General features: G+C 31.8%; 1 protein-coding gene across 6 annotated transcripts in view; it reads left to right on the top strand.

Moving 5' to 3' along the window:
• VPS13A (vacuolar protein sorting 13 homolog A) overlaps positions 1-21127 on the top strand; it is a 204475-nt gene that overhangs the window by 7596 nt on the left and 175752 nt on the right. For all 6 annotated transcript variants that reach the window (XR_012072042.1, XR_012072043.1, XR_004189589.2 and 3 more), the window contains exons 2-5: positions 12607-12650; positions 14847-14889; positions 17942-18037; positions 18292-18393. Coding sequence is in view for 3 of the 6 variants with exons in the window: in XM_006209353.4 (XP_006209415.2) it covers positions 12607-12650; positions 14847-14889; positions 17942-18037; positions 18292-18393 (285 nt within the window). In the remaining 3 variants the exon portion in view is untranslated. The remainder of the gene's footprint in view (positions 1-12606; positions 12651-14846; positions 14890-17941; positions 18038-18291; positions 18394-21127) is intronic.

Raw genomic sequence — 21127 nt, forward strand, 5'->3', positions numbered from 1 at the left:
TTCTTGTGCCTATTGGTCATTCATATGTCTTCATTGGGAAATTGCTTATTTAGGTCTTCTGCCCATTTTTGGATTGGGTTTTTTTTTCTCAGTAAGTCGTATGAGCTGTTTATATATTCTGGAAATCAAGCCCTTGTCAGTATCATCTTTTGCAAATATTTTCTCCCATTCTGTAGGTTGTTTTTGTTTTGCTTATGGTTTTCTTTGCTGTGCAAAAGTTTGTAAGTTTAATTAGGTCTTATTTGTTTTTGCTTTTATTTCTCTTGCTTAGGTAGACTGCCCTAGGAGCACATTACTGAGATGTATGTGAGATAATGTTTTGTCTATGTTTTCTTCTAGGGGATTGATTGTGTCTTGTCTTATGTTTAAATCTTTAAGCTATTTTGAGTTTATTTTTGTGTATAATGTGAGGGAGTATTCTAACTTCATTGATTTATGGGTTTCTTATCTTGCCATTTGTGATATGGATGGATCTTGAGGCTTTTTTAAGTGAAATAAGTCAGATGGAGACAGACAAATGCCATATGATTTTACTTATGTGGAGTATAAAAAACAGAGAAACAAAAAACTAAAATAAATGAAGTAATGAAACCAATCAAAAATAAACATGTTGATACAGAGAATAGAGTACTGGAGGGATAAGGGTTTAGGAGGAAGGCAAAATGGGTAAAGGGGATCAACTGTATGGTGATGAACGGAAACTAAATTTTTTTGTGGAAAACAAGCTACCTTGTATACAGAAGTAGAAACAATGTACACATGAAACTTGTATAATGTTACAAACCGATGTTACCTCAATAAAAAAAAATTTAAAATTTAAAATATAAAGTGGGTTTCTTGTAGATACCTTGTAGTTGGGTTTTGTTTTTTAATCTGCTGTCATGCCTCTTTCGTTTAATTGCTATATTCAGACCATTCACATTTAATTTATGATTATTGATATAGTTGGGTTTATAAATGGATTTATATTTATCATATTTGTAGCTGTCTTCTATTTGTTGCATATCTTTCTTTGCTTTTTAAAATCTCCCCCTCTTTTTCTGCCTCCTCTTGTTTTAATTGAGCATTTTACATGATTTAATTTTTTCTCCTTTCCTGGCATATCAATTATAGGTTTTTGTTTTGTTTTTTGTTTATTTATTTATTTTTTAGTGGTTGCATTAAAATTGCAGTATCCATTTAAAACTAATAATCCATGTCCACTTTCACATAACACTGTACTGCTTCAGGAATAGTGGAGGAATCTTAAAACAGTATTCCATTCCATTTCTTCAGCTCTTTTATAACATTATTATTCATTTGACTCATCCATAAGATGTACTCACTCAATACGCTGTTGCTATTATTATTTTGAACATTTTTCCATTAGACCGTTAAGAATAAGGAAAATAAAAGGCCTAATTTTACATTTATTCCTTCTCTAATGCCCTTGTAGGTCTCAGTTTCTGATCTGTATCATTTTCATTCTCTCTGAAAACTTCTAACGTTTCTTGCAAGACGGGTCCACTGGCAACAAATTCTATCAGTTTTTATCTGAGAAAGATTTTATTTCTTCTTCATCCCCACCCTGATTGAAAATTGTGGTTAAATACATACACTGTAAAATTTATCATTACCATTTTTTATTGAATTATAGTCGATTTACAATGTTAGTTTTTGGTGTACAGCATAGTGATTCAGTTATACATATGTATATATATTCCTTTTCATATTCTTTTTCATTATAGGCCATTACAAGATACTGAATATATTTCCCTGTGCTATACAGTAGTGCCTCATTTATCTATTTTATATATAGTAGTTAGTATCGGCAAATCCCAAACTCCAAATTTATCCTTCCCCACCCCTTTCCCTCCTGGTAAACACAAATTTGTTTCCTGTGTCTGTGAGTCTGTCTCTGTTTTGTAAAGAGGTTCATTTTTGTCTTTTTTTTTTTTTAAACGATTCCACATTTGAATGATATCATATGGTATCTTTCTTTCTTTTTCTGGCTTCACTTAAAATGACCATCTCTGGGTTGAATCCATATTGCAGCAAATGGCATTATTTTATTTTCTTTTATGGCTAACTGGGATTCCATTGTGTATATATACTTCAACTTTTTTATCCAGTCATCTGTTGATGGACATGTAGGTTTCTTCCATGTATTGGCTACTGTAAATAGTGCTGCTATGAACATTGGGGTGCATGTGTCTTTTTGGAGTTTTCTCTGGATCTGTGCTCAGGAGTGGGATTGCTGGGTCATATGGAAAGTCTCAGTTTTTTGAGGAATGTCCATACTGTTTTCCATAATGGCTGCACCAGGCTACATTCCCACGAACAGTGTAGGAGGATCCACTTTTATCCACACCCTCTCCAGCATTTATCATTTGTGGACTTTTGAATGAAGGCCTTTCTGCCTGGTGTGAGGTGATACCTCATTGCAGTCTTGATTTGCATTTCTATGATACTTAGTGATATTGAGCATTTTTTCTTGTGCCTATTGGCCATTTGTATGTCTTCATCAGAGAAATGTATGTTTAGGTCTTCTGTCCATTTTGGGGTTGGGTTGTTTGTTTTTTATTATTGAGTTATATGAGTTATTTGTATATTCTGGAAATTAAGCCCTTTTTATTCACACCATTTGCAAATATTTTCTCCTGTTCTATACACTGTCTTTTTGTTTTATTTGTGGTTTCCTTTGCTGTGCAAAAGCTTATAAGTTTAGTTAGGACCCATTTGTTTATTTTTGCTTTTATTTCTATTGCCTGAGTAGACTGTCCTAGGAGAACGTTGCTATGATTTATATCAGAAAATGTTTTGCCTGTTGTCTCTTCTAGGAGGTTTCTGTTTTGTCTGAAGTTTAAGTCTTTAAGCCATTTTGAGTTTATTTTTGTGTATGATGTGAGGGAGTGTTCTAGTTTCATTGATTTACATGTGGCTGTCCTATCATAATCACTTTAAAGGGTACAGCTCAGTAGCATTAAGTATATTCTCATTGTTATCATCACCACATCCATCTTTAGAACTTTTTGTCTTGCAAAACTGAGACACTGTGCCTATTAAGCAGTAACTACCCATTTTCTCTCCCCTTAACTTCTGGCAGCCACCATTCTATTTTGTGTGTCTATGAATTTGATTATTCTAGTATAAGTGGTATATAATACATGGTGATATAATACAGTATTTGTCCCTTTGTGTCTGGCATATTTCACTTAGCATGATGTCTTCAAGGTTTATGTGCTATGGCATATGTCAGAATTTCATTCATTTTTAAGGATGAATAATGTTCCATTGTATGTATATACCACATTGTTTCTCCATTCATCTGTCAGTGGACACATGTGTTGTTTCCCCTTCTTAGCTATTGTGAATAATACTGCTATAAATGAGTGTACAAATACCCCTTTGAGTCCCTGCTCTCAAATACTCACAAGTGGAATTGCTGCATCATGCATCATATGGTAATTAATTTTTTGAGGAACCATGATACTACTTTTCATAGCAATCACACTGTTTTACATTCCCACAACAGTGCACCAGGCTTCCAATTTCTACACATCCTCAAGAACATTCATTACTTTGTTTTGTTGATAGTAGCCATTCTAATGGATGTGAGGTGGTATCTTATTGTCATTTTGATTTGCATTTCCTTAATGATTAGTGATGTTGAACATCTTTTCATGTGGTTATTGGCCATTTGTATATGTTCTTTGGAAAAATGTCCATTCAAGATCTTTGGCCAACATTTAATTAGGTTTTTTTGTTATTGTTGAGTTGTAGATAGGAGTTCTTTCTATATTCTAAATATTGATCCCTTGTTACATATGTGTCTTGTAAGTATTTTCCTGTTCCCCATGTTGCCTTTTCACTGTTCATAATGTCCTATGGTGCATAAAAGTTTTGAATTTTGGTGAAGTCCAAATATTCTATTTTTTGTTATTTTTGGTGTCAGGTCCAAGAAATCTAATTCGATCATTGCCAAATCCAATGTTAATGGAACTTTCCACCTATGCTTTCTTCTAAGAATTTTATAGTTTTAGGTCTGACATTTAAGTCTGACCCATTTTGAGTTAATTTTTGGATATGGTATATGGTAAGGATCCAGCTTTTTTATTTTGCATGTGAATATCTAGTTTTCTAGCATCTTTTGTTGAAAAGACAATTCCCAAATTGAATGATCTTGGTAGCTATGTTAAAAATCATTTCACTATGTATGTGAGGGTTTATTTCTGGGCTATTTTATTCCTGTGGTCTAAGTGTCTATGGTATGCCAGCACCATGCTGGTTTTTTTTTTTTTTTAATTGAAGTGTTGTTGGTTTACAGTATTATGTTAGTTTCAGATGTACGGCATGGTGATTCAGTATTTTTGCAGATTATATTCCATTAAGTTTTACAAGATAATGGGTATAATTCCCTGTGCTATACAGTAAATTTTTATTTTTTTACATATTTTATATGTAGTAGTTTGTATCTCTTAATCTGTACCTCTAGTTTGTTCCTCAACCCTTCCCTCTCCCTTTTGGTAACCACAAGTTTATTTTCCATGTCTGTGAGTCTGTTTCTGTTTTGCATATACATTTGTTTGTAATATTTTTTAGATACCATATATAAGTGATATATAATATTTGCCTTTGATTTATTTCACTAAGTGTGATATTCTCTAGGTCCATTCACATTGCTGCAAACGGCAGTATTTCATTCTTTTTTATTGCTGAGTGATATTCCTGTGTGTGTGTTTGTGTGTGCGTGAGAAAGAGAGAGAGACAGACGTATCTTTTTAATCCAGTCATCTATTGGTGGGCTCGTGGGTGGCTTCCATACCTTGGCTATTGTAAATATTGCTGCTATGTACATTAGGGTGGAAGTGCATGTATCTTTTTGAATTAGTGTTTTCTTTTTTTCTGGATATATACCCAGGAACAGAATTGCTGCCTCATATGGTAGTCCTATTTTTAAGGAACCTCCCACACTGTTTTCCATTGTGGCTGCACCAATTTAAATTCCCACCAACAGTGTACAAGGGTTCCCTTTTCTCCACATCCTCTCCAACATTTGTAGACTTTTTGATGATGGCCTTCTGAAAGGTGTGTGATGATACCTCACAGTGGCTTTGATTTGTATTTCTCTAATAATTAGCAATGTTGAGCATCTTTTCATGTGCCTGCTAGCCATCTCTGTGTCATCTGGAAAAATGTTTAAGTCTTATGGCTATTTTTTGATTGGATTGCATTTTTTGGTAGTGAATTGTATGAGCTCCGTATCTGTTGTGGATGTTAACCCCTTGTCAGTTGCATCATTTGCAGATACTTTTTTCTTATTCCATAGGTTGTCTTTTTAGCAAGCACCATGCTGTTTTGATCATTGTGCTTTTGTTAGTACATTTTGAAATCAAGAATTGTGAGACTGCCAACTTTTTCTTAGAGATTGTTTTGACTGCTTGTGGGTCCCTTGAGAATGCCGTATGAATTTAAAAATGGGTTTTCTTATTTCTGCAAGTAATGTTGGGGTTGTAATGTGGGTTATGTTGAATCTGTAGGTTGCTTTGGGTAATCATGCTGTGTTAACAATATTGTTTTCCAATTTGTGAACATGGAATGTCTTTCCATTTATGTGTTTTTACCTTCTTTCAACAATGTTTTATAGTTTCAGGGTATAAATCATTCCCCCCTCGCCCACCCCAGTTAAGTTTATTTCTAACTATTTTATTATTTTTGATGCTATTTTAAATGGAATTGTTTTCCTAATTTCCATCTTGGATTGTTTATTGTTAATGTATGGAAACAACAAATTTTTGTGTTTTGATTGGGTATCCAGCAACATGGTGACTTCATTCTAGCAGATTTTTTGTGTGGAATGTTTAAGCTTTTCTTTGTATAAGATCAGTTGTCTGTGAACAGAGAGAATTTCACTTATTTCCAATGTGGATGCTTTTTATTTATTCTTCTTGCCTAATTGCTCTGGCTGTGACTTTCTGTGTTGAAAAGAAGTAGCAAAAGTGGGCATCCTTGTTCCTAACGTTATAGGAAAAGATTTGTTTTTCACCATTGAGTATGATGTTCATTGTGGGCTTTTCATATATGGCCTTAATGTGTTGAGGTAGTTTCCTTTTATTCCTGGTTTGTTTGAGTGTTTTTATATGAAAGGATGTTGATATTTTTCAAATGCATTTTATTCATCAGTTGAAATGATCCTGTATTTTTTCCTTTATTCTGCTAAATGAGTTGTATTACATTGATTGAATTTGTATATCGTACCATCTTTCCTTTCCTGGAATAAATTATATTGAGTAATGGTGTATAATTCTTTTAGTGTGCCATTGAATTTTGTTTGCTAGTATTTTGTTGAGAATTTTTGCCTCAGTATTCATGCAAGATACTGATCTGTAGTTTTCTTATGGTATCTGTGTCTGGCTTTCGTATCAGATTATTGCTGACCTGATAGGTTGAATTTGGAAGTGTTTCCTTCTCTTCAGTGTTTTGGAAGAATTTGAAGAATATTGGTGTTCTCTCTTAAATGTTTGGTAGAATTCACCAGTGAAACCATCTGGTCCTGGGCTTTTGTTGTTGTTGTTGGGAGGTTTTTGATTACTGATGAAATCTCATTACTAATTACAAATCTGTTCAGATGATGTGTTTCTTCATAATTCATTAGGGGTAGGGTGTGTGTTTCTAGGAATTTATCTATCTCACTTAGGCTATCAAATTTGTTGCCATACACCTATTCATAGTAGTGTTAATAAACCTTTTTATTTCTGTGAAATAAGTAGTACTATCCCCACCTTCATTTCTGATTTTAGTTTACAGTTGACCCTTAAACACAGGAGTTGGGGTGTCAAACCCTACACAGTCGAAAACCTGTATATAATTTTACAGTTGGCCCCCCATATCCACAGCTCACATCCGCAGATTCAGTCATCTATGGATCATGTAGTACTGAAGAATGTATTTATTGAAAAAAATCCATATGTAAGTGGACCCACAAAATTCAAACCTGTGCTGTTCAAGGGTCAACTGTATTTGACCCTTCTCTCTTTCTTAGTCAGCCTACGTAATGACTTGTCAATTTTATTGGTCCTTTTGAAGAACCAACTTTTGGTTTCATCAATTTTCTTGGTTTTCATTTCTCTGTTTTGCTTACATTTACTCTAATCTTTATTATTTCATTCCTTCTGCTTTGATTTTAGTTAAATCTTTTTCTGTTTTTTTTTAAGATGCAGATTTATGTTGTTAATTTTAGATATTTCTTCTTTTTTTAGGTATTTCTTCTTTTTTAATATAAACATATACTGATACATATATATATGTGTATGTGTAGTCTCCCAGGACTGCTTTTCCTGAACCCCATAAATTTTGGTATGTTTTCACTTTCATTTTTCTTAAATTGTTTTTAAATTTTTCTTGTGATTTCTTTGACTCATTGCTTGTGTGAGTGTGTTAGTTTTCATATATTTGTGGATTTTTCAGTTTCTTTTCTGTTGATTTCTAGATTCATTCTATTGTTATCAGAAAAGATAGCTTATATAAGTTCAGTCTTTTAAAATTTTCTCAAATTCTTTTGTAGTCTAACATGGACCTGTACTTGAAAATGTTCCATGTGCACTTGAGAAAATTGTATATTCTACTGTTGTGGGGTAATGATGCTCTGTATGTATTGGTTCAGTTCCTCTATTTTCTTGTTAATCTTCTATCTGGTTATTCTATCCATTACTGAAGTTGTGTATTGTAGTCTCCTCCTACTGTAGAGCCATTTCTCTCTTCTGGTCTGTCAGTGTGTGCATCATATGTTTTTCAGCTCTGATGCATATGTTTACAGTTGTCATATCTGCTTTGTGAATTGACCCTTTTATCATTGTGTAATGCCATTCTTTGTTTCTTGTAGCAGCTTTTGACCTACAGCCTATTTTGTCTAGTATCAGTATAGTAATCTCTGCTCTCTTTTGGTTATTATTTTCAAGAGAAATCTTTTTTAATCCTTGCACTTTCAACCAATGTGTGGCCTTAGAGCTAACAATGTGGGAGCTTTTTTTTTAAATCCGTTCTGCCTATCAGGGTCTTTTGATTGGGGAGTTTAAACATTTTACACTTAAAACAATTATCTGCAGGGAAGGACTTCCTATTGCTGCTTTGTTAATTATTATTTTTATGTCTTATGAATTTTTGTCTCATTTTTTTCCTTGTTGCTTTTCGTTGTGTTCAATTTTTTTTGTAGTGGTATGCTTTGATTCCCTTATTTCCTTTTGTGTATATTCTATAGGCATTTTCTTTGCAGGATTACATAGAATATCTTAATGTTACAACAGTATATTTTAAACTGATCACGACTTAACTTCAATTGCATACAGTATCTTTACCCCTTTACAGCTTGTCTTCTCCACATTTTACTGATGTAAAAAAAAATGGCGTCTTTATATAATATGTACTTACTAACATAGCCTTCTAACTTTTTTATTCTTTTGTCTTTTCAATCCTGTAAAAGGATAAAAAATGGAATCACAAAGTAAGACCACAGTAATACTGGTTTTTATATTTTTCCCATGTCTTTACCTTTACTGGAGAAATTTATTTTTTCATAAGGCTTCAAGTTACCACCTGGCATCCTTTCTTTTCCACTTGAAGGACTCCCTTTAAAACTTCTTGAAAGGCAGCTCTGCTGATAATGAATTCCCTCAGCTTTTGTTTATCTGAGAATATCTTAATTTTCCCTCATTTTTGAAGTAAGTAAAATATTTTGCTGGATATATTGTTCTCAGTAGACAGTTTTTTTTTTTTCATTCAGCACGTTAAATATATCATTTCCCTGTTTTCTGGCTTGCAGTGTTTCCGTTGAGAGATCTGTTAATCTTTTGAGGTTTCTGTGTAAATGTTAAATCACTTTTCTCTTGCTACCTTTAATAGTCTCTATTTGATTATTGTTTCTTTTTTGAGATTCTTGGATTTATATATCCATGTCTTTCCTCAAATTTGGGAAGTTTCTGGTTATTATTTCCTCAGATAAGCTCTCTGCCCCTTTATCTCTCCTCTGGGACTCCCATGATTCATATATTAATCTCTCTCCTCCTCTTGGACTCCCATAATGTATATTGACCCACTTAAGCAAGTGTTCCTTCCTCTGCAGGTTTTGGAATATTTTTGAGAAGGATAGATATTAACTCTTCTCTAAATATTTGGTAGAATTCACTTGTGAAGCCATCTGGTCCTGGACTTTTGTTTGTTGGAATTTTTTACAACTGCTTCAGTTTGAGTATTGGTAATTGGTCTGTTCATAGTTTCTATTTTGTCTTCATTCAGTCTTGGGAAATTGTACCTTTCTATGAATTTGTCCATTTCTTCTAGGTTTTCCATTTTATTGGCATATAGTTTTTTTTTGTTGTAGTCTCTTATGATCTTTTGTATTTCTGTGGTGTTGGTTGTAACTCCTTTTTCATTTCCGATTATATTGAGTTGGGCTTTTTTCCTTTTCTTCTTGTGTTCAGCTAAAGGTTTATCAATTTTGTTTATCCTTTTAAAGAACCAGCTTCATTTTCGTTGATCTTTATTTTTTTTTTTCAGTCTCTATTTCATTTATTTCTTTCCTAACTTTGGGTTTTGTTTGTTCTTTTTCTAGTTACATTAGGTGTAAGGTTAGATTGAGATTTTTCTTGTTTCCTGAAGTAAAGTTGTATCACTGTACACTTTCGTCTTAGAACTGCTTTTGCTTTATCGCAGAGGTTTTGGATTATTGTGTTTTCATTTTGATTTGTCTGTATCTTTTTATTTCCTCTTTACTTTCTTCAATGCTCTATTGGTTGTTTAGTAGCATATTTTTTAGCCTCCACATGTTTGTGTTTTTTTGCAATTTTTTCTTATAGTTGATTTCTTGTTCAGTGTTGTGGTTGCAAAAGATGCTTGATATGATTTCAGTTTTCTTAAATTTACTGAGACTTGTTTCATGGTCTAGCATGTAATCTATCCTGCAGAGTGTTCTGTGTGCACTTGAAAAGAAACTGTATTCTGCTGCCTTTTCATGGAGTGCTCTATATATATCAATTAAGTCTATCTGGTCTAATGTGTTACTTAAGGCCAGTGTTTCCTTGTTGATTTTCTGACTGGATGACCTGTCCATTGATGTAAGTGGGGTGTTAAAACTGTTTACAATTACTGTGTTACTGTTGATTTTTCCTTGTATGTTTGTTAATACTTGCCTTATATATTGAGGTACTCCCACGTTAGGTGCATATATTTCAGTTGTTACATCTTCCTGGATTGACCCCTTTATCAGTATGTAATGTCCTTCTTTGTAACTATCTTTATTTTAAAGTCTGTTTTGTTAGGTATAAGTATTGCTACTCTGCCTTTCTTTTGATTTCCATTTCCATTGAATATCTTTCTTCATTCTCTCACTTTCAGTCTGAGTGTGTCTCTAGATCTGAAGTAAGTCATTTGTAGGCAGGGTATATACCAGTTCTGTTTATGTATCCATTCAACCACTCTGTGTCTTTTGGTTGGAGCATTTAGTCCATTTACATTTAATGTGATTATTGATTATTTAATGTTTTATTGCCTTTTTTTTTTAATCTTATTTTCTTCCTTCTTCTTTAATCTTGTGATGAATATCTTTGTTGTTATGTTTGGGATTCTTTGTTGTTGTTGTTGTGTGTATATCTATTAAAGATTTTTGGTTTGTCTTTACTGTAATGTTTTTGTATGTATAGCATTATATACAAAACATAATAGCTGAAAACTTCCGTAATTGGAAAAGGAAATAGTCACCAAAATTCAGGATGTGCAGGGAGTCCCATAAAGGATGAATCCAAAGGGGAACACACTAAGATGCATTGTAATTAAAATGACAAAACTTAAAGAGAACTTTAAAAGCAGCAAGGGAAAGTCCACAAATAACATACAAGGAAACTCCCATAAGGCTTCCAGCTGATTTTTCAGCAGAAACACTGCAGTCCAGAAGGGCATGGAAAAATATATTAAAAGTAATGAAAGGGGAAAACTGATCATCAAGAATACTCTACCCAGCAAGGCTCCTTCAGATTTGATGGAGAAATCAAAAGCTTAACAGACAACTAAAAGCTAAAAGAGTTCAGCAGTAGGAGCCAGCTTTACAACAAATGTAAAGGAACCTGTCTAGGCAAAAAAAAGAAAAGGCCACAACTCAAAAACTAGAAAATTATGAAACGAAAAAGCTCACTGGTAAAGTCAGACATATAGTAATGGTGAATAATCATCTACCACAAATCTGATACAAAAGTTAAAAGACAAAAATAGTAAATTCATCTATACCCACAGTAAGCAGTTAAGGGATACATAAAACAATTAGATATAAAATATATCAAAAACGGTAATCATGAGGGGAGGGATGTACAAATGCAGAGTTTTCAGAATGCACTTGAAATTAAGAGATCAGTAACTTAAAACAATCACAAATATATAAACTGCTATCCAAAAATCTCATAGTAAGCAGAAATCAATCTAGAATTACTTTATTTCAAGTCGTACTACAAGTAATTAAAATTAGTTTTATGTGGGAACATTAAGTTTGTTGGACATTTTAATGCAATTATCAAGTATCAATCTTTTTTCAGTGTCATGTGTTTTAGTTTTGTAGCACTGGGAGCCCTTTTTTATTTATTAAGGAAAATACATTTGAAAGAAATAATATTTACATTAGGATTTTCACTGAAAAAGATGAGTAAACTAAGGCTTTTTACTCCTTGAAGTTTTTTAAACCAGCGTATGGAGATACCATATAACATTAAAGATTTATTTGATGATTTTTTGGAAGATACATTTTAATGTAAAATAATTTTTTAAAAAATAGCAACTTTCTTAGTTCTACTCAGTATTTCATTTCCTATCTTCATCATATACTGATTGGAAAAAAGAATTCACAGCACAAAGTATATTGAAGGCTGCCGTACAAAGAATTATCCATAAATGGAAAGTTTAAGCTGTAGCTTTGCATGTCACACTGGGAAAAAAAGAGTAAGGTAAGTGATACTCCACATACCTGTATCATTCACTGATTGGTCAACTCCACAATGTGGTCACGTTTGTGCCTTATTATACAGCTTATCTCTGTTGGATGTTACTGACATTCATTTCTTGGTGTTTTTCCTATACATTATGTGAACATTTAGGCAACAGTTACTCATATTCTAATTACTACTTAAAAGTGAAGGCAGTAGTTTTCTGTGGCAGAATTAAAGCAAAGATAGGGCAACACTCTAATATCTCTAGGAAATCCTTACTAATCTCACATGGATGGATTAAAATTTTCTTTCCAGTTGTTCATTGCAGATATATTTAAATATAATTCATTTTTCCTGTATTTTCTTGTATTTTATGTTACTAGACTCATATTATTTGTATAATTTTGATGAGCATGTTTGTATTCATTAATATTGATCTGTAACTGCAGTGGTCAGAACTTATAATAAATGATGTTTTGGTCAAACATAAACTGTTAGACTAAGTTAAGAATGAAGGTGTGCCAACAATGAAAGTTGGATTCTACTTTCTGTTACACATTTTTATAATTATTTTTCATTAATGTGACATATAGGTATAAAGTATATTTGTTAAAATGAAGATTATTTGAATGTTTCAATTTTATTTTTTAATCTTTTCTTTTAGGAGCTGTGGCCCTCAAGAATCTTGAAATTAAAGAAAATGCCCTGGTAGGTTTGTGCTATAAAAATTTTATTTTATTAGTACATTTAGCTATAATAGACTTCTTCCTGATTTACTTCATCTTAAATTATTTACATTTGAGAAAACTTTTTGAAAATAATTTTTGTAAAATGTGAATATTGCAAAATGGACTTTTAATCTCTATAAAAGTATAAACTGACAGTGTGCTTTTCCCCATTAAAGAATATTTCTAATATTTATCTCTTCCTATATGGTTTCATTTTATATTGTTAACCTGCCTCCCCAATCATCTTCAATTTTTTTGTAATACCATTTTAATCATGGTAAACCGTAGAATTCAGTGACATTAACTATATTTGCAGTATTGTGCAACCATCACCAGTATCTATTTCTGAAATATTTTCATTATTCCAAGGGGAGTCTTGTAACCATTAAGAAATAACACCCCGTTCACCCTCCTCATAGACCCTGCTAACCTCTAATCTACTTTTGTTTTCGTGAATTTGCCTCTTCCAGGTACTTTATATAAATGGAATCATATCTAGTTACTTGACTAAGCATAATTCCTTCAAGTTTCACCAATGTTGTAGCGTATATCTGAAAATCACTCCTTTTTGTGGCAGAATAATATTGTACTGTATGTATATGCTGCATTTCATCCATTTATCTGTTGATTACAGTTGAGTTGTTTCTGCCTTTTGGCTCTTGTGAATGATGCTGCCGTTGAACATTAACATACATGTCTTTTCAAGTCCCTGCTTTCAATTCCTGTGGATAAATATCTAGGAATGGAATTGCTGGATTATATGTTACTTTTATGTTCAGCCTTTTCAGGAACTGCCCACTGTTTTCCACAGCAGTTGAACCATTTTCTACAGGCATACCTTGGAGATTTTGTGGGTTCAGTTCCAGACCACTGCAATAAAGTAAATACCACAGTAAAGCAAGTCACGTGACTTTTTAGGTTTCCTAGTGCATATAAAAATTGTATTTACACTGTACTGTAATCTGTTAAGTGTACAATAGCATTATGTCTAAAAAGCAGTGTACAAACCTTAATTAAAAAGTTATGCTATTGGGAAAATGGCACTGATAGACTTTCTTGACACAGGATTGCCACAAACCTTCAGTTTGTTTCTAAAAAATGCAGTATGTGGGAAGTGCAATAAAGCAAAGCACAATAAAATGAGGTATGCCTGTATTCACACCAGCAATGCATGAGGGTTCCAATTTCTCCACATCCCTGACAACATTTGTTTTATGTTTTTTTATAATAGCCATCCTAGTGGATATGAAATGGTTTTCCTTAGCATTTTTCTAATGTCTAGTGAGGTTGAGCATCTTTTCATTTGCTTTTTGTCCATTTTAATATGTTTTTTTGGAGAAATATCTTGAAAAGCACTGGGTTTTTTTGATTTCTAATCAAAGTTTTTTGTTTTGGTTGAGTTGTAGTTCTTTATATATTCTGGATATTTCCCCTTGCCAGAGATGATTTGCAAATACTTCCCCCCATTCTGTGGGTTGGCTTATACCTCTATTAACAATGTTATGCACCGTTTTTTTATGCACACAAATTTTTAATTTTGATGAAACTGAATTCATCTTTTTCTTGTTGTTGTTGCCTGTGCCTTTGGTGTGATATCCAAGAAATTATTGCCAAATCGAACATCTGGAAGATTTTTTTTTGTTTTCTTCTAAGGGTTTTATAGTTTCAGTTTTTATGTTAGGTCCTTAGTTCATATTTTTAGTTCATTTTTGTGTATGGTATGAGATAAGATTCCAACTTCATTCTTTAGCAAGTGAATATCCAGTTTTCCCAGCACCATTTATTGAAAAGTTTGTCCTTTCCGCATTGAATGAGGAGAAAAATTTTTGAGGATATTTTTTGCAAAATGGAGGTCAATTTCCCTAGAAATACAAACTGACAGTGAATTTTCCCAATTTTTTTCAGACAGTGTAAAAGTTGTAGTGATTCTCATATGGATAATTTAGGCGGTCAGTATTACTGTAGAACCTTTCCCCTATTTTAAGATTTTCTGTCTCCCTGAATTTTACAGATTTGAGGATAAAATTGCAATATGTATTTATAAATTTAAGTAAGTGTTGCAGGTAAAGAGAAAGTGTAAGTTAACTTAAACTCCTTAAGTAATTTTGGGAAGAAAAAATAATCATCTGTTTTGTTGAACTGTATATATACTAATAATTTACTTTTTTTTTTGTAGAGTCAGCTGGATGTACCATTTAAAATTAAAGTTGGTCATATAGGTGAGCTATCTTTATTATTTTAATTTCCTCCTTGCTGGATATGCAACCAGAATAATATGTCTAGTATCTTTATAATGTGATATTTTTAATTTTTCTGAGCATAAATTAAAATAATCATGTGTTTTCATCTAGGCAGAGCTTAGTTGTGAAACTTTAAAATTCTGTGAGGTCCATATATTCCTTGTCAAATTCCCATGAAGTTATGCATCTTACTAGGTGTTGAAATGAGTTGAGAGCCAAAGCATTAAATCCAGTGTAGAACATGATTGTCTCACTTTCTTAAGTTTCTGGCTAATTATCATTGCTGTTTTTTGATTGGCCATGGATATGTGGTATAAAGAGCAGGGTCTGGATCATCAGGAACCAGTCAGAAACCTAGTTTCTGTTCTGAAAGTTTTCTAGTTTTCTAGGAAATACTGTGCTATTTGTTTGTTTTGTTTTGTATTATTTTTCTAGTTTTTGTAGTTTACATTTTTAAATGTATTGCTTGAGCAGATACTGATATTTTAACATGTCTAATAAAAATATATGTGTTTGGTTTCTTAAATTATGTTGGTTTATTTTAACTTTATTGGTTTAAGTGTTACGCAGGATAATAGTGTTACTATTTGTGACTTGAAAGTTTTTTTGTTACGTAGATAATTTCTATGGTAGAATTTATATAACATTACTGCAATGTATTGATGTCACTTGGGGAACATGGTATTGTGAAAGTTTATATAAATTACCTGATGAATGTCTCCACAATTTTGTGCACTTATAGTTGGTTTTAGACCATATGAATGAGAAAGCTTTTTATCATTTACAGTTCTGAGACTCAAATTCTGTACCCCACCCCCCAACCAAGAGAGGAAAAATGTCACCCATTACTTTTGCACCTAATATGTTTATTTTGGCAGATTTTTTTATGATTGTTCACAAGTGAACATTTTAAATTCTTGTAATCATGGTACATGGATGATTTTATATTCAATTTTTAAGTTAACATTTAATTAAGATTTCTCATGGTCTTTGTTGATTTGACCTCCCTTATTTCTTAAGGTAGTGTAATAATCCACTAAATGCATATTTGGGCATTATAATGTAATCCTGTATTTCTATTGGTATAAAAATATTACAGTAAACATTTTGATTATAGCTTTTTAAAAATTTCCAAAAGTCATTGAATTTTATAATTATTATCATTGCATATCAGTGTATATAAATTTGACATCAATTCAAGGAAAGTAAAAATATACATATGGAGAGTAGATAGACTTGCTTTCGTTTGGAGCCTGCCTTCTTTCCTTCCTCTTTTCTTGTCTGACCATGTTTAAAAATGATAAAAAGGTAATTTTTAGTGTTGATATAAAGTAGTAGAAGGTAACTGCACTCAACAACTAATACATAAGATAATCTTGAGAATCACTAAATGTGTCATTTGCATCTCTTTCATAACACCTGCCATTCTTTAATATTACTATTTATTTTTTACTTATAGACAGTAAGTTTTTTGAGAAGTGGATTTAATTTTTAAATTATATTTTAATTTTATTGTATCCTCACTTAGTAGAATACTTGGCATATAGTAGGAATATAATTTGTTGAATGAAAGAACCACACATTTCCAGATGAGTGATATGGTAGTATAACCAGTTTTTTAAGAACGTATTTTCCTTTTGCTGTTATTGGGTGTTGTTAGTCTTATTGATCTTTCAAAATTTTCCTCATTTAGCATGCAGAATTACATATATATAAAATATAAATATATACATAATTTCAAAGTACTTGTTTTTACGTGGAAGATTTTTGAAATTATTGTTTGTATTTTTTCTGAATGTTCCAAATTTTCTGTAAGAAGCCTGAACTTCATAAGAAGAGGGAAAAACAGTTTGGCTAAAAAAAAAAAAGACCTAGTGGTAAAAATGCTACCTGTTAGTTTTGTATGTGTTTCTTTGATTACTTAATGCTATTGTGTCACTGTTCTCTCTCCTTTTATTCACTTACTTTTTTGATTATTAATTTATGTGGCTATATGTGCGTAAGCAATCCATTTGGTACTTTTATAAATAAAATGTCAAACTTGTCAGTTATTTTTTCCAATTTGCTCATTTCATTTTGGTTATATTTTGGACAGTATAGAAATTTGAAATGATCATTCTCTTCTCTGATTTCAAAACTTAGAAAGTTATTTCTCTTTTAGAAATCAGATAGTTTGTTTTTCTGTGGATTGATTTAGTATGAAATCTTTTTCTCTATTTGGGGTGTTTTAAACATGTGTTTTTGGAGTTATATAATGAGATATGTCTAAGTATGTATTACTAACCAGATAATGCAACAGTGGTATATTTAATAAGTCTTTCCCTTCCCTACTCATGACAACTATTTCTAAATATAGAGATTTATACTTTAAAATTTTTTTAAATCTTAAAACTATTATAGAAAATTTCTAAATATGTAAATCTAGAATTAATAGTATGATGAACCCCTTACATAGTATTTTTTAGTTAAAGAAATCTAAATGCTTTTTGAAATGCTTTGCTATTGGGTCGTAGTAAAATATTTTCATTGGTTTGAATAATTTTCTAATATTGCTCAGGATCCTTGGTTATTATTGTAGAAATTTGTGAGTATATATAATTAGGGTGATAATCATACATATATTATATATTTATCTATATAATCTGTATAAAAATGCATTTATATAAAGTATGTAATCTACTGTTTTAAAGTATAAGAAAAATATTTCTTAGAGATTTAAAGTAAGAATCGGGGAAAATCAAACTTATATCGGGGATTGTTGATTAATGGAAAAAGAATATTGGTATGTTTGTGGTACAGATCGCCATGAATAGAAACTTGTAAATATTCAGAATATCATTTTCCAACAATACTAATAAAACCAATTTCAAATCATCACACCAAAGCTTGTTTTTGGTTGTAAAATAGCTTTCTATAAAGTGACTGAGCTTATAAGGTCACAGGCTACTTTATCTCTTTTAATGTCTGACAGAAAATAGGCTGATAGTAGATCTAGGTTGAATGAATAATATTTTTGTCTTCTTTCATGCAGGTAATCTTAATCTTAAAATTCCATGGAAAAACCTTTATACTCAACCAGTTGAAGCTGTATTAGAAGACATTTATTTACTCATAGTACCTTCTTCTAGTAAGTCAAATTTTAAACATCATTTCAGTTGCTCTTTTTTATGCATAGAAAAAAATTTCGTGTTTGATAATTGTTCAAATAATTTTGGTGAATTTTTTGTTTTTAATATGTAAATTTATATTTGGTAATTCAAAATATATTGGTTTTTACTCTAAATTTTTGCCAAATTTGAATTAGTGATTATTTTCCAGGATATATTTTGGAATGAGTATGTTTAAGGTAATTAAGATTCTTTCCTTTTATGCTTTCTATAGTAATAAAATATGATCCTTTAAAAGAAGAAAAGCAACTCTTAGAAGCAAAGCAACAGGAATTGAAAAGAATAGAAGAAGCAAAACGAAAAGTAGCTGATCAAGGTAAAGAAAACAAATAAGAATGGTAATAAGAAAAGTAGAAAATACCTAAACATTATCATTTTAATTTTATTTTCCCTAAATATTTATCACATTTGAATGTTATTTTCTTCTGGAGGCACTGAGATTACTTTAAAAATATGACAGAATATTATTACATGAGGAATTTTAACGTGGTTTGTGTGTTTTACCATGTTTATGGAAATTTTATCTTATAGAAATTTACCTTAGTGGAAATAATATTCCTAGCTTATAAGGGTAAGGTTAGTTTTTAACTATAGTAATTAATTTTTTGAAGTACATTTTCTTACTTAGAAGTCTTTCTTATTCCACTTGTATTAATTCTTCACCTTTTGGAGGTACTTAGTCCTTTGATATATTTTCTCAAATCTATTTACCCTTTGGCTTCCTATTCAGCCTAGAATAAAATGGTTCATTACTTCAACCCCCCTTTTTTGGTCAGTGACAGAGATCTTGCAGAAATCTAACCCTTTGCCACTTAAACTGGTGATGGTAATGATGTCACCATCAACATCTGCGTTTTGTACTGTTAGCTTCTTCTAGTGAATCTTCTTGGCATTTAAATATATTGTAGCCTCTGTTATCTTTAAACAAAGTCATCTTCCTGACCTTGTCACCTCTTTATCTTGTGTTCCTTTGTCCTTTAATAGCTAAGCATCTTTAAAGAAATATATATATACTAATCTCACCATCCTTGTCATACCTTTATTTTTTTAAATAAAAAATAAAATCCAATAATAAACGCTTTACCTGTTAACGAACAGGTAAAACACATTAAAGGAGATTTAACATAGTTCCTGGCAACACTTCTTGTAATTATGTTTTCTTCTCTGTTTCAGTTTTTTGATATCCTATGTGGTCATTCATCCCTACCCCCAATCCTCTTTTTAAAAAAAAATTTATTGCAGCATACATATAACATAAAATTTACCATCTTAACCACTCTAAAGTGGTCTGTGTACATTTTTAAGTGTACAGTTCTCTGGTATTAAGTACATTTATTGTGTTGTAACCGTTGCCACCATCTATCTTCATATCTCTTTTCATGTTGTAAAATTGAAACTTTACACCCAATAAACAATAACCTATCCATTTTTCCCCTTTTACCCCCAGCCCCTGGCAACCACATTTCTATTTTTTGTCACTATGATTTTGACTATTCTTAGGTACTCATGTAAGTGAAATCATATAGTGTTAGTCTTTTTTTTTTTTTTTGACTGATTTATTTCATTTAGCATTATGTCTTTAGGGTTCATCTGTGTTGTAGCATATGTCAGATTTTCCCTTTTAAGGCTGAATGATACTGCATTTTATGTATATACCACATTTAGTTTATCCATTCATCCATCAGTGGACACGTGGGTTGCTTCTATGCTGTAGCCATTGTGAATAGTGCTGCTCTCAACATGGTGTACAAATATCCCTTTGAGACACTGCTTTTAATCCTTCTGAGTATAGACCCAGAAGTGGAATTCCTGTATCAGATGGTAATTCTACTGTATCTTTAATTTTTTGAGGAATTACCATAATATTTTCTCCGGGGATTTGTACCATTTTATAATCCCACAAACAGTGCACAAGTGTTCCAGTTCCTTCACATCCTCACCAACATTTGTTATTTTCTGTTTTTTTGATAGTAGGGTCCTAATAGGATGAAGTGCTATCTTGTGTAGTTTTGATTTGCATTTTTATAAAAATTAGTATTTCAGCATCTTTTCATGTGCTTATAATGGCCATTTTATGCCATCTTTGGAGAAATGTCTATTCAAGTCTTTTGCCCATCATTTTCTTGGGTTATTGTTTGTTGTTAAATGGTAGGAGTTATTTATATAACTGGATATTAATTCCTTATTTGGTATGTGATTTGCAAGTTTTATCCCATTCTCTGGGTACCCTCTTTACTCTATTGGTAGTGTCCTACAGCGCACAAAATTTAAAAATTTTCATGAAGTCTTGCTTGTCTGCTTTTTCTTTTGTTTCCTGTGCCTTTGGTGTCAGATGCAAGAACTTGTTGCCAAATCCAGTGTCATATAGTTTTTGCTCTATGTTTTCTTCTAAGTTTTGCAGTTTGAGGTCTTATATTCCCAGGGTTCTGGTTTTTTGGTTTTTTTTTCAAACTCATCTTGTGTTTTATTGGCATCTTTATCTTTGTGCATTTAGGATTGAATTTCTTCCTCTATTATGTTGTCTAAGGCTGTCTGCTTTCCAGATTCTAAATTTTTTAAGTTATCTCTTATTTGTTGTTTCTTATACACTCTTTTCTTTTGGTCTTGGAGAGTTATCCATTTTTACCCTGTACTTTTGTGCTTGTGGTATTTTACTGAGGAATTGAGAAATAGATCCAACTTATGTTTAATCAGAAGTCACTCCTGTTTATACTTAGATCTAAAATATAAACAACCATGCTTAAAATTCATCAGTGATACTCTGTTGTTTTCAGATAGAAGTTTGAACTCTTCAACAAGATACATAAAAACTCTTATGATTTGAATCCTATCTGCCTTTCCAGTCTCATTACTGGCTCTGTTCCTTTCATATCTTCTCTATTCTTTGTTCCAGACATACTAACCTATTTGTAGTTTCCTGAATGTACCAGCTTGTCTGTAGTTACATCTCACTTCCTACTTTATCCAACGTATATTTGAGAGTTGTCAGTAGTAGGACGATAGTTCAGGCTATAAGATGTGGATGAGATTCCCTGCAACAACAGTGTAAA

The sequence above is a fragment of the Vicugna pacos genome, chromosome 4 (assembly GCF_048564905.1).
Source record: "Vicugna pacos chromosome 4, VicPac4, whole genome shotgun sequence".
Taxonomy (NCBI): Eukaryota; Metazoa; Chordata; class Mammalia; order Artiodactyla; family Camelidae; genus Vicugna; species Vicugna pacos.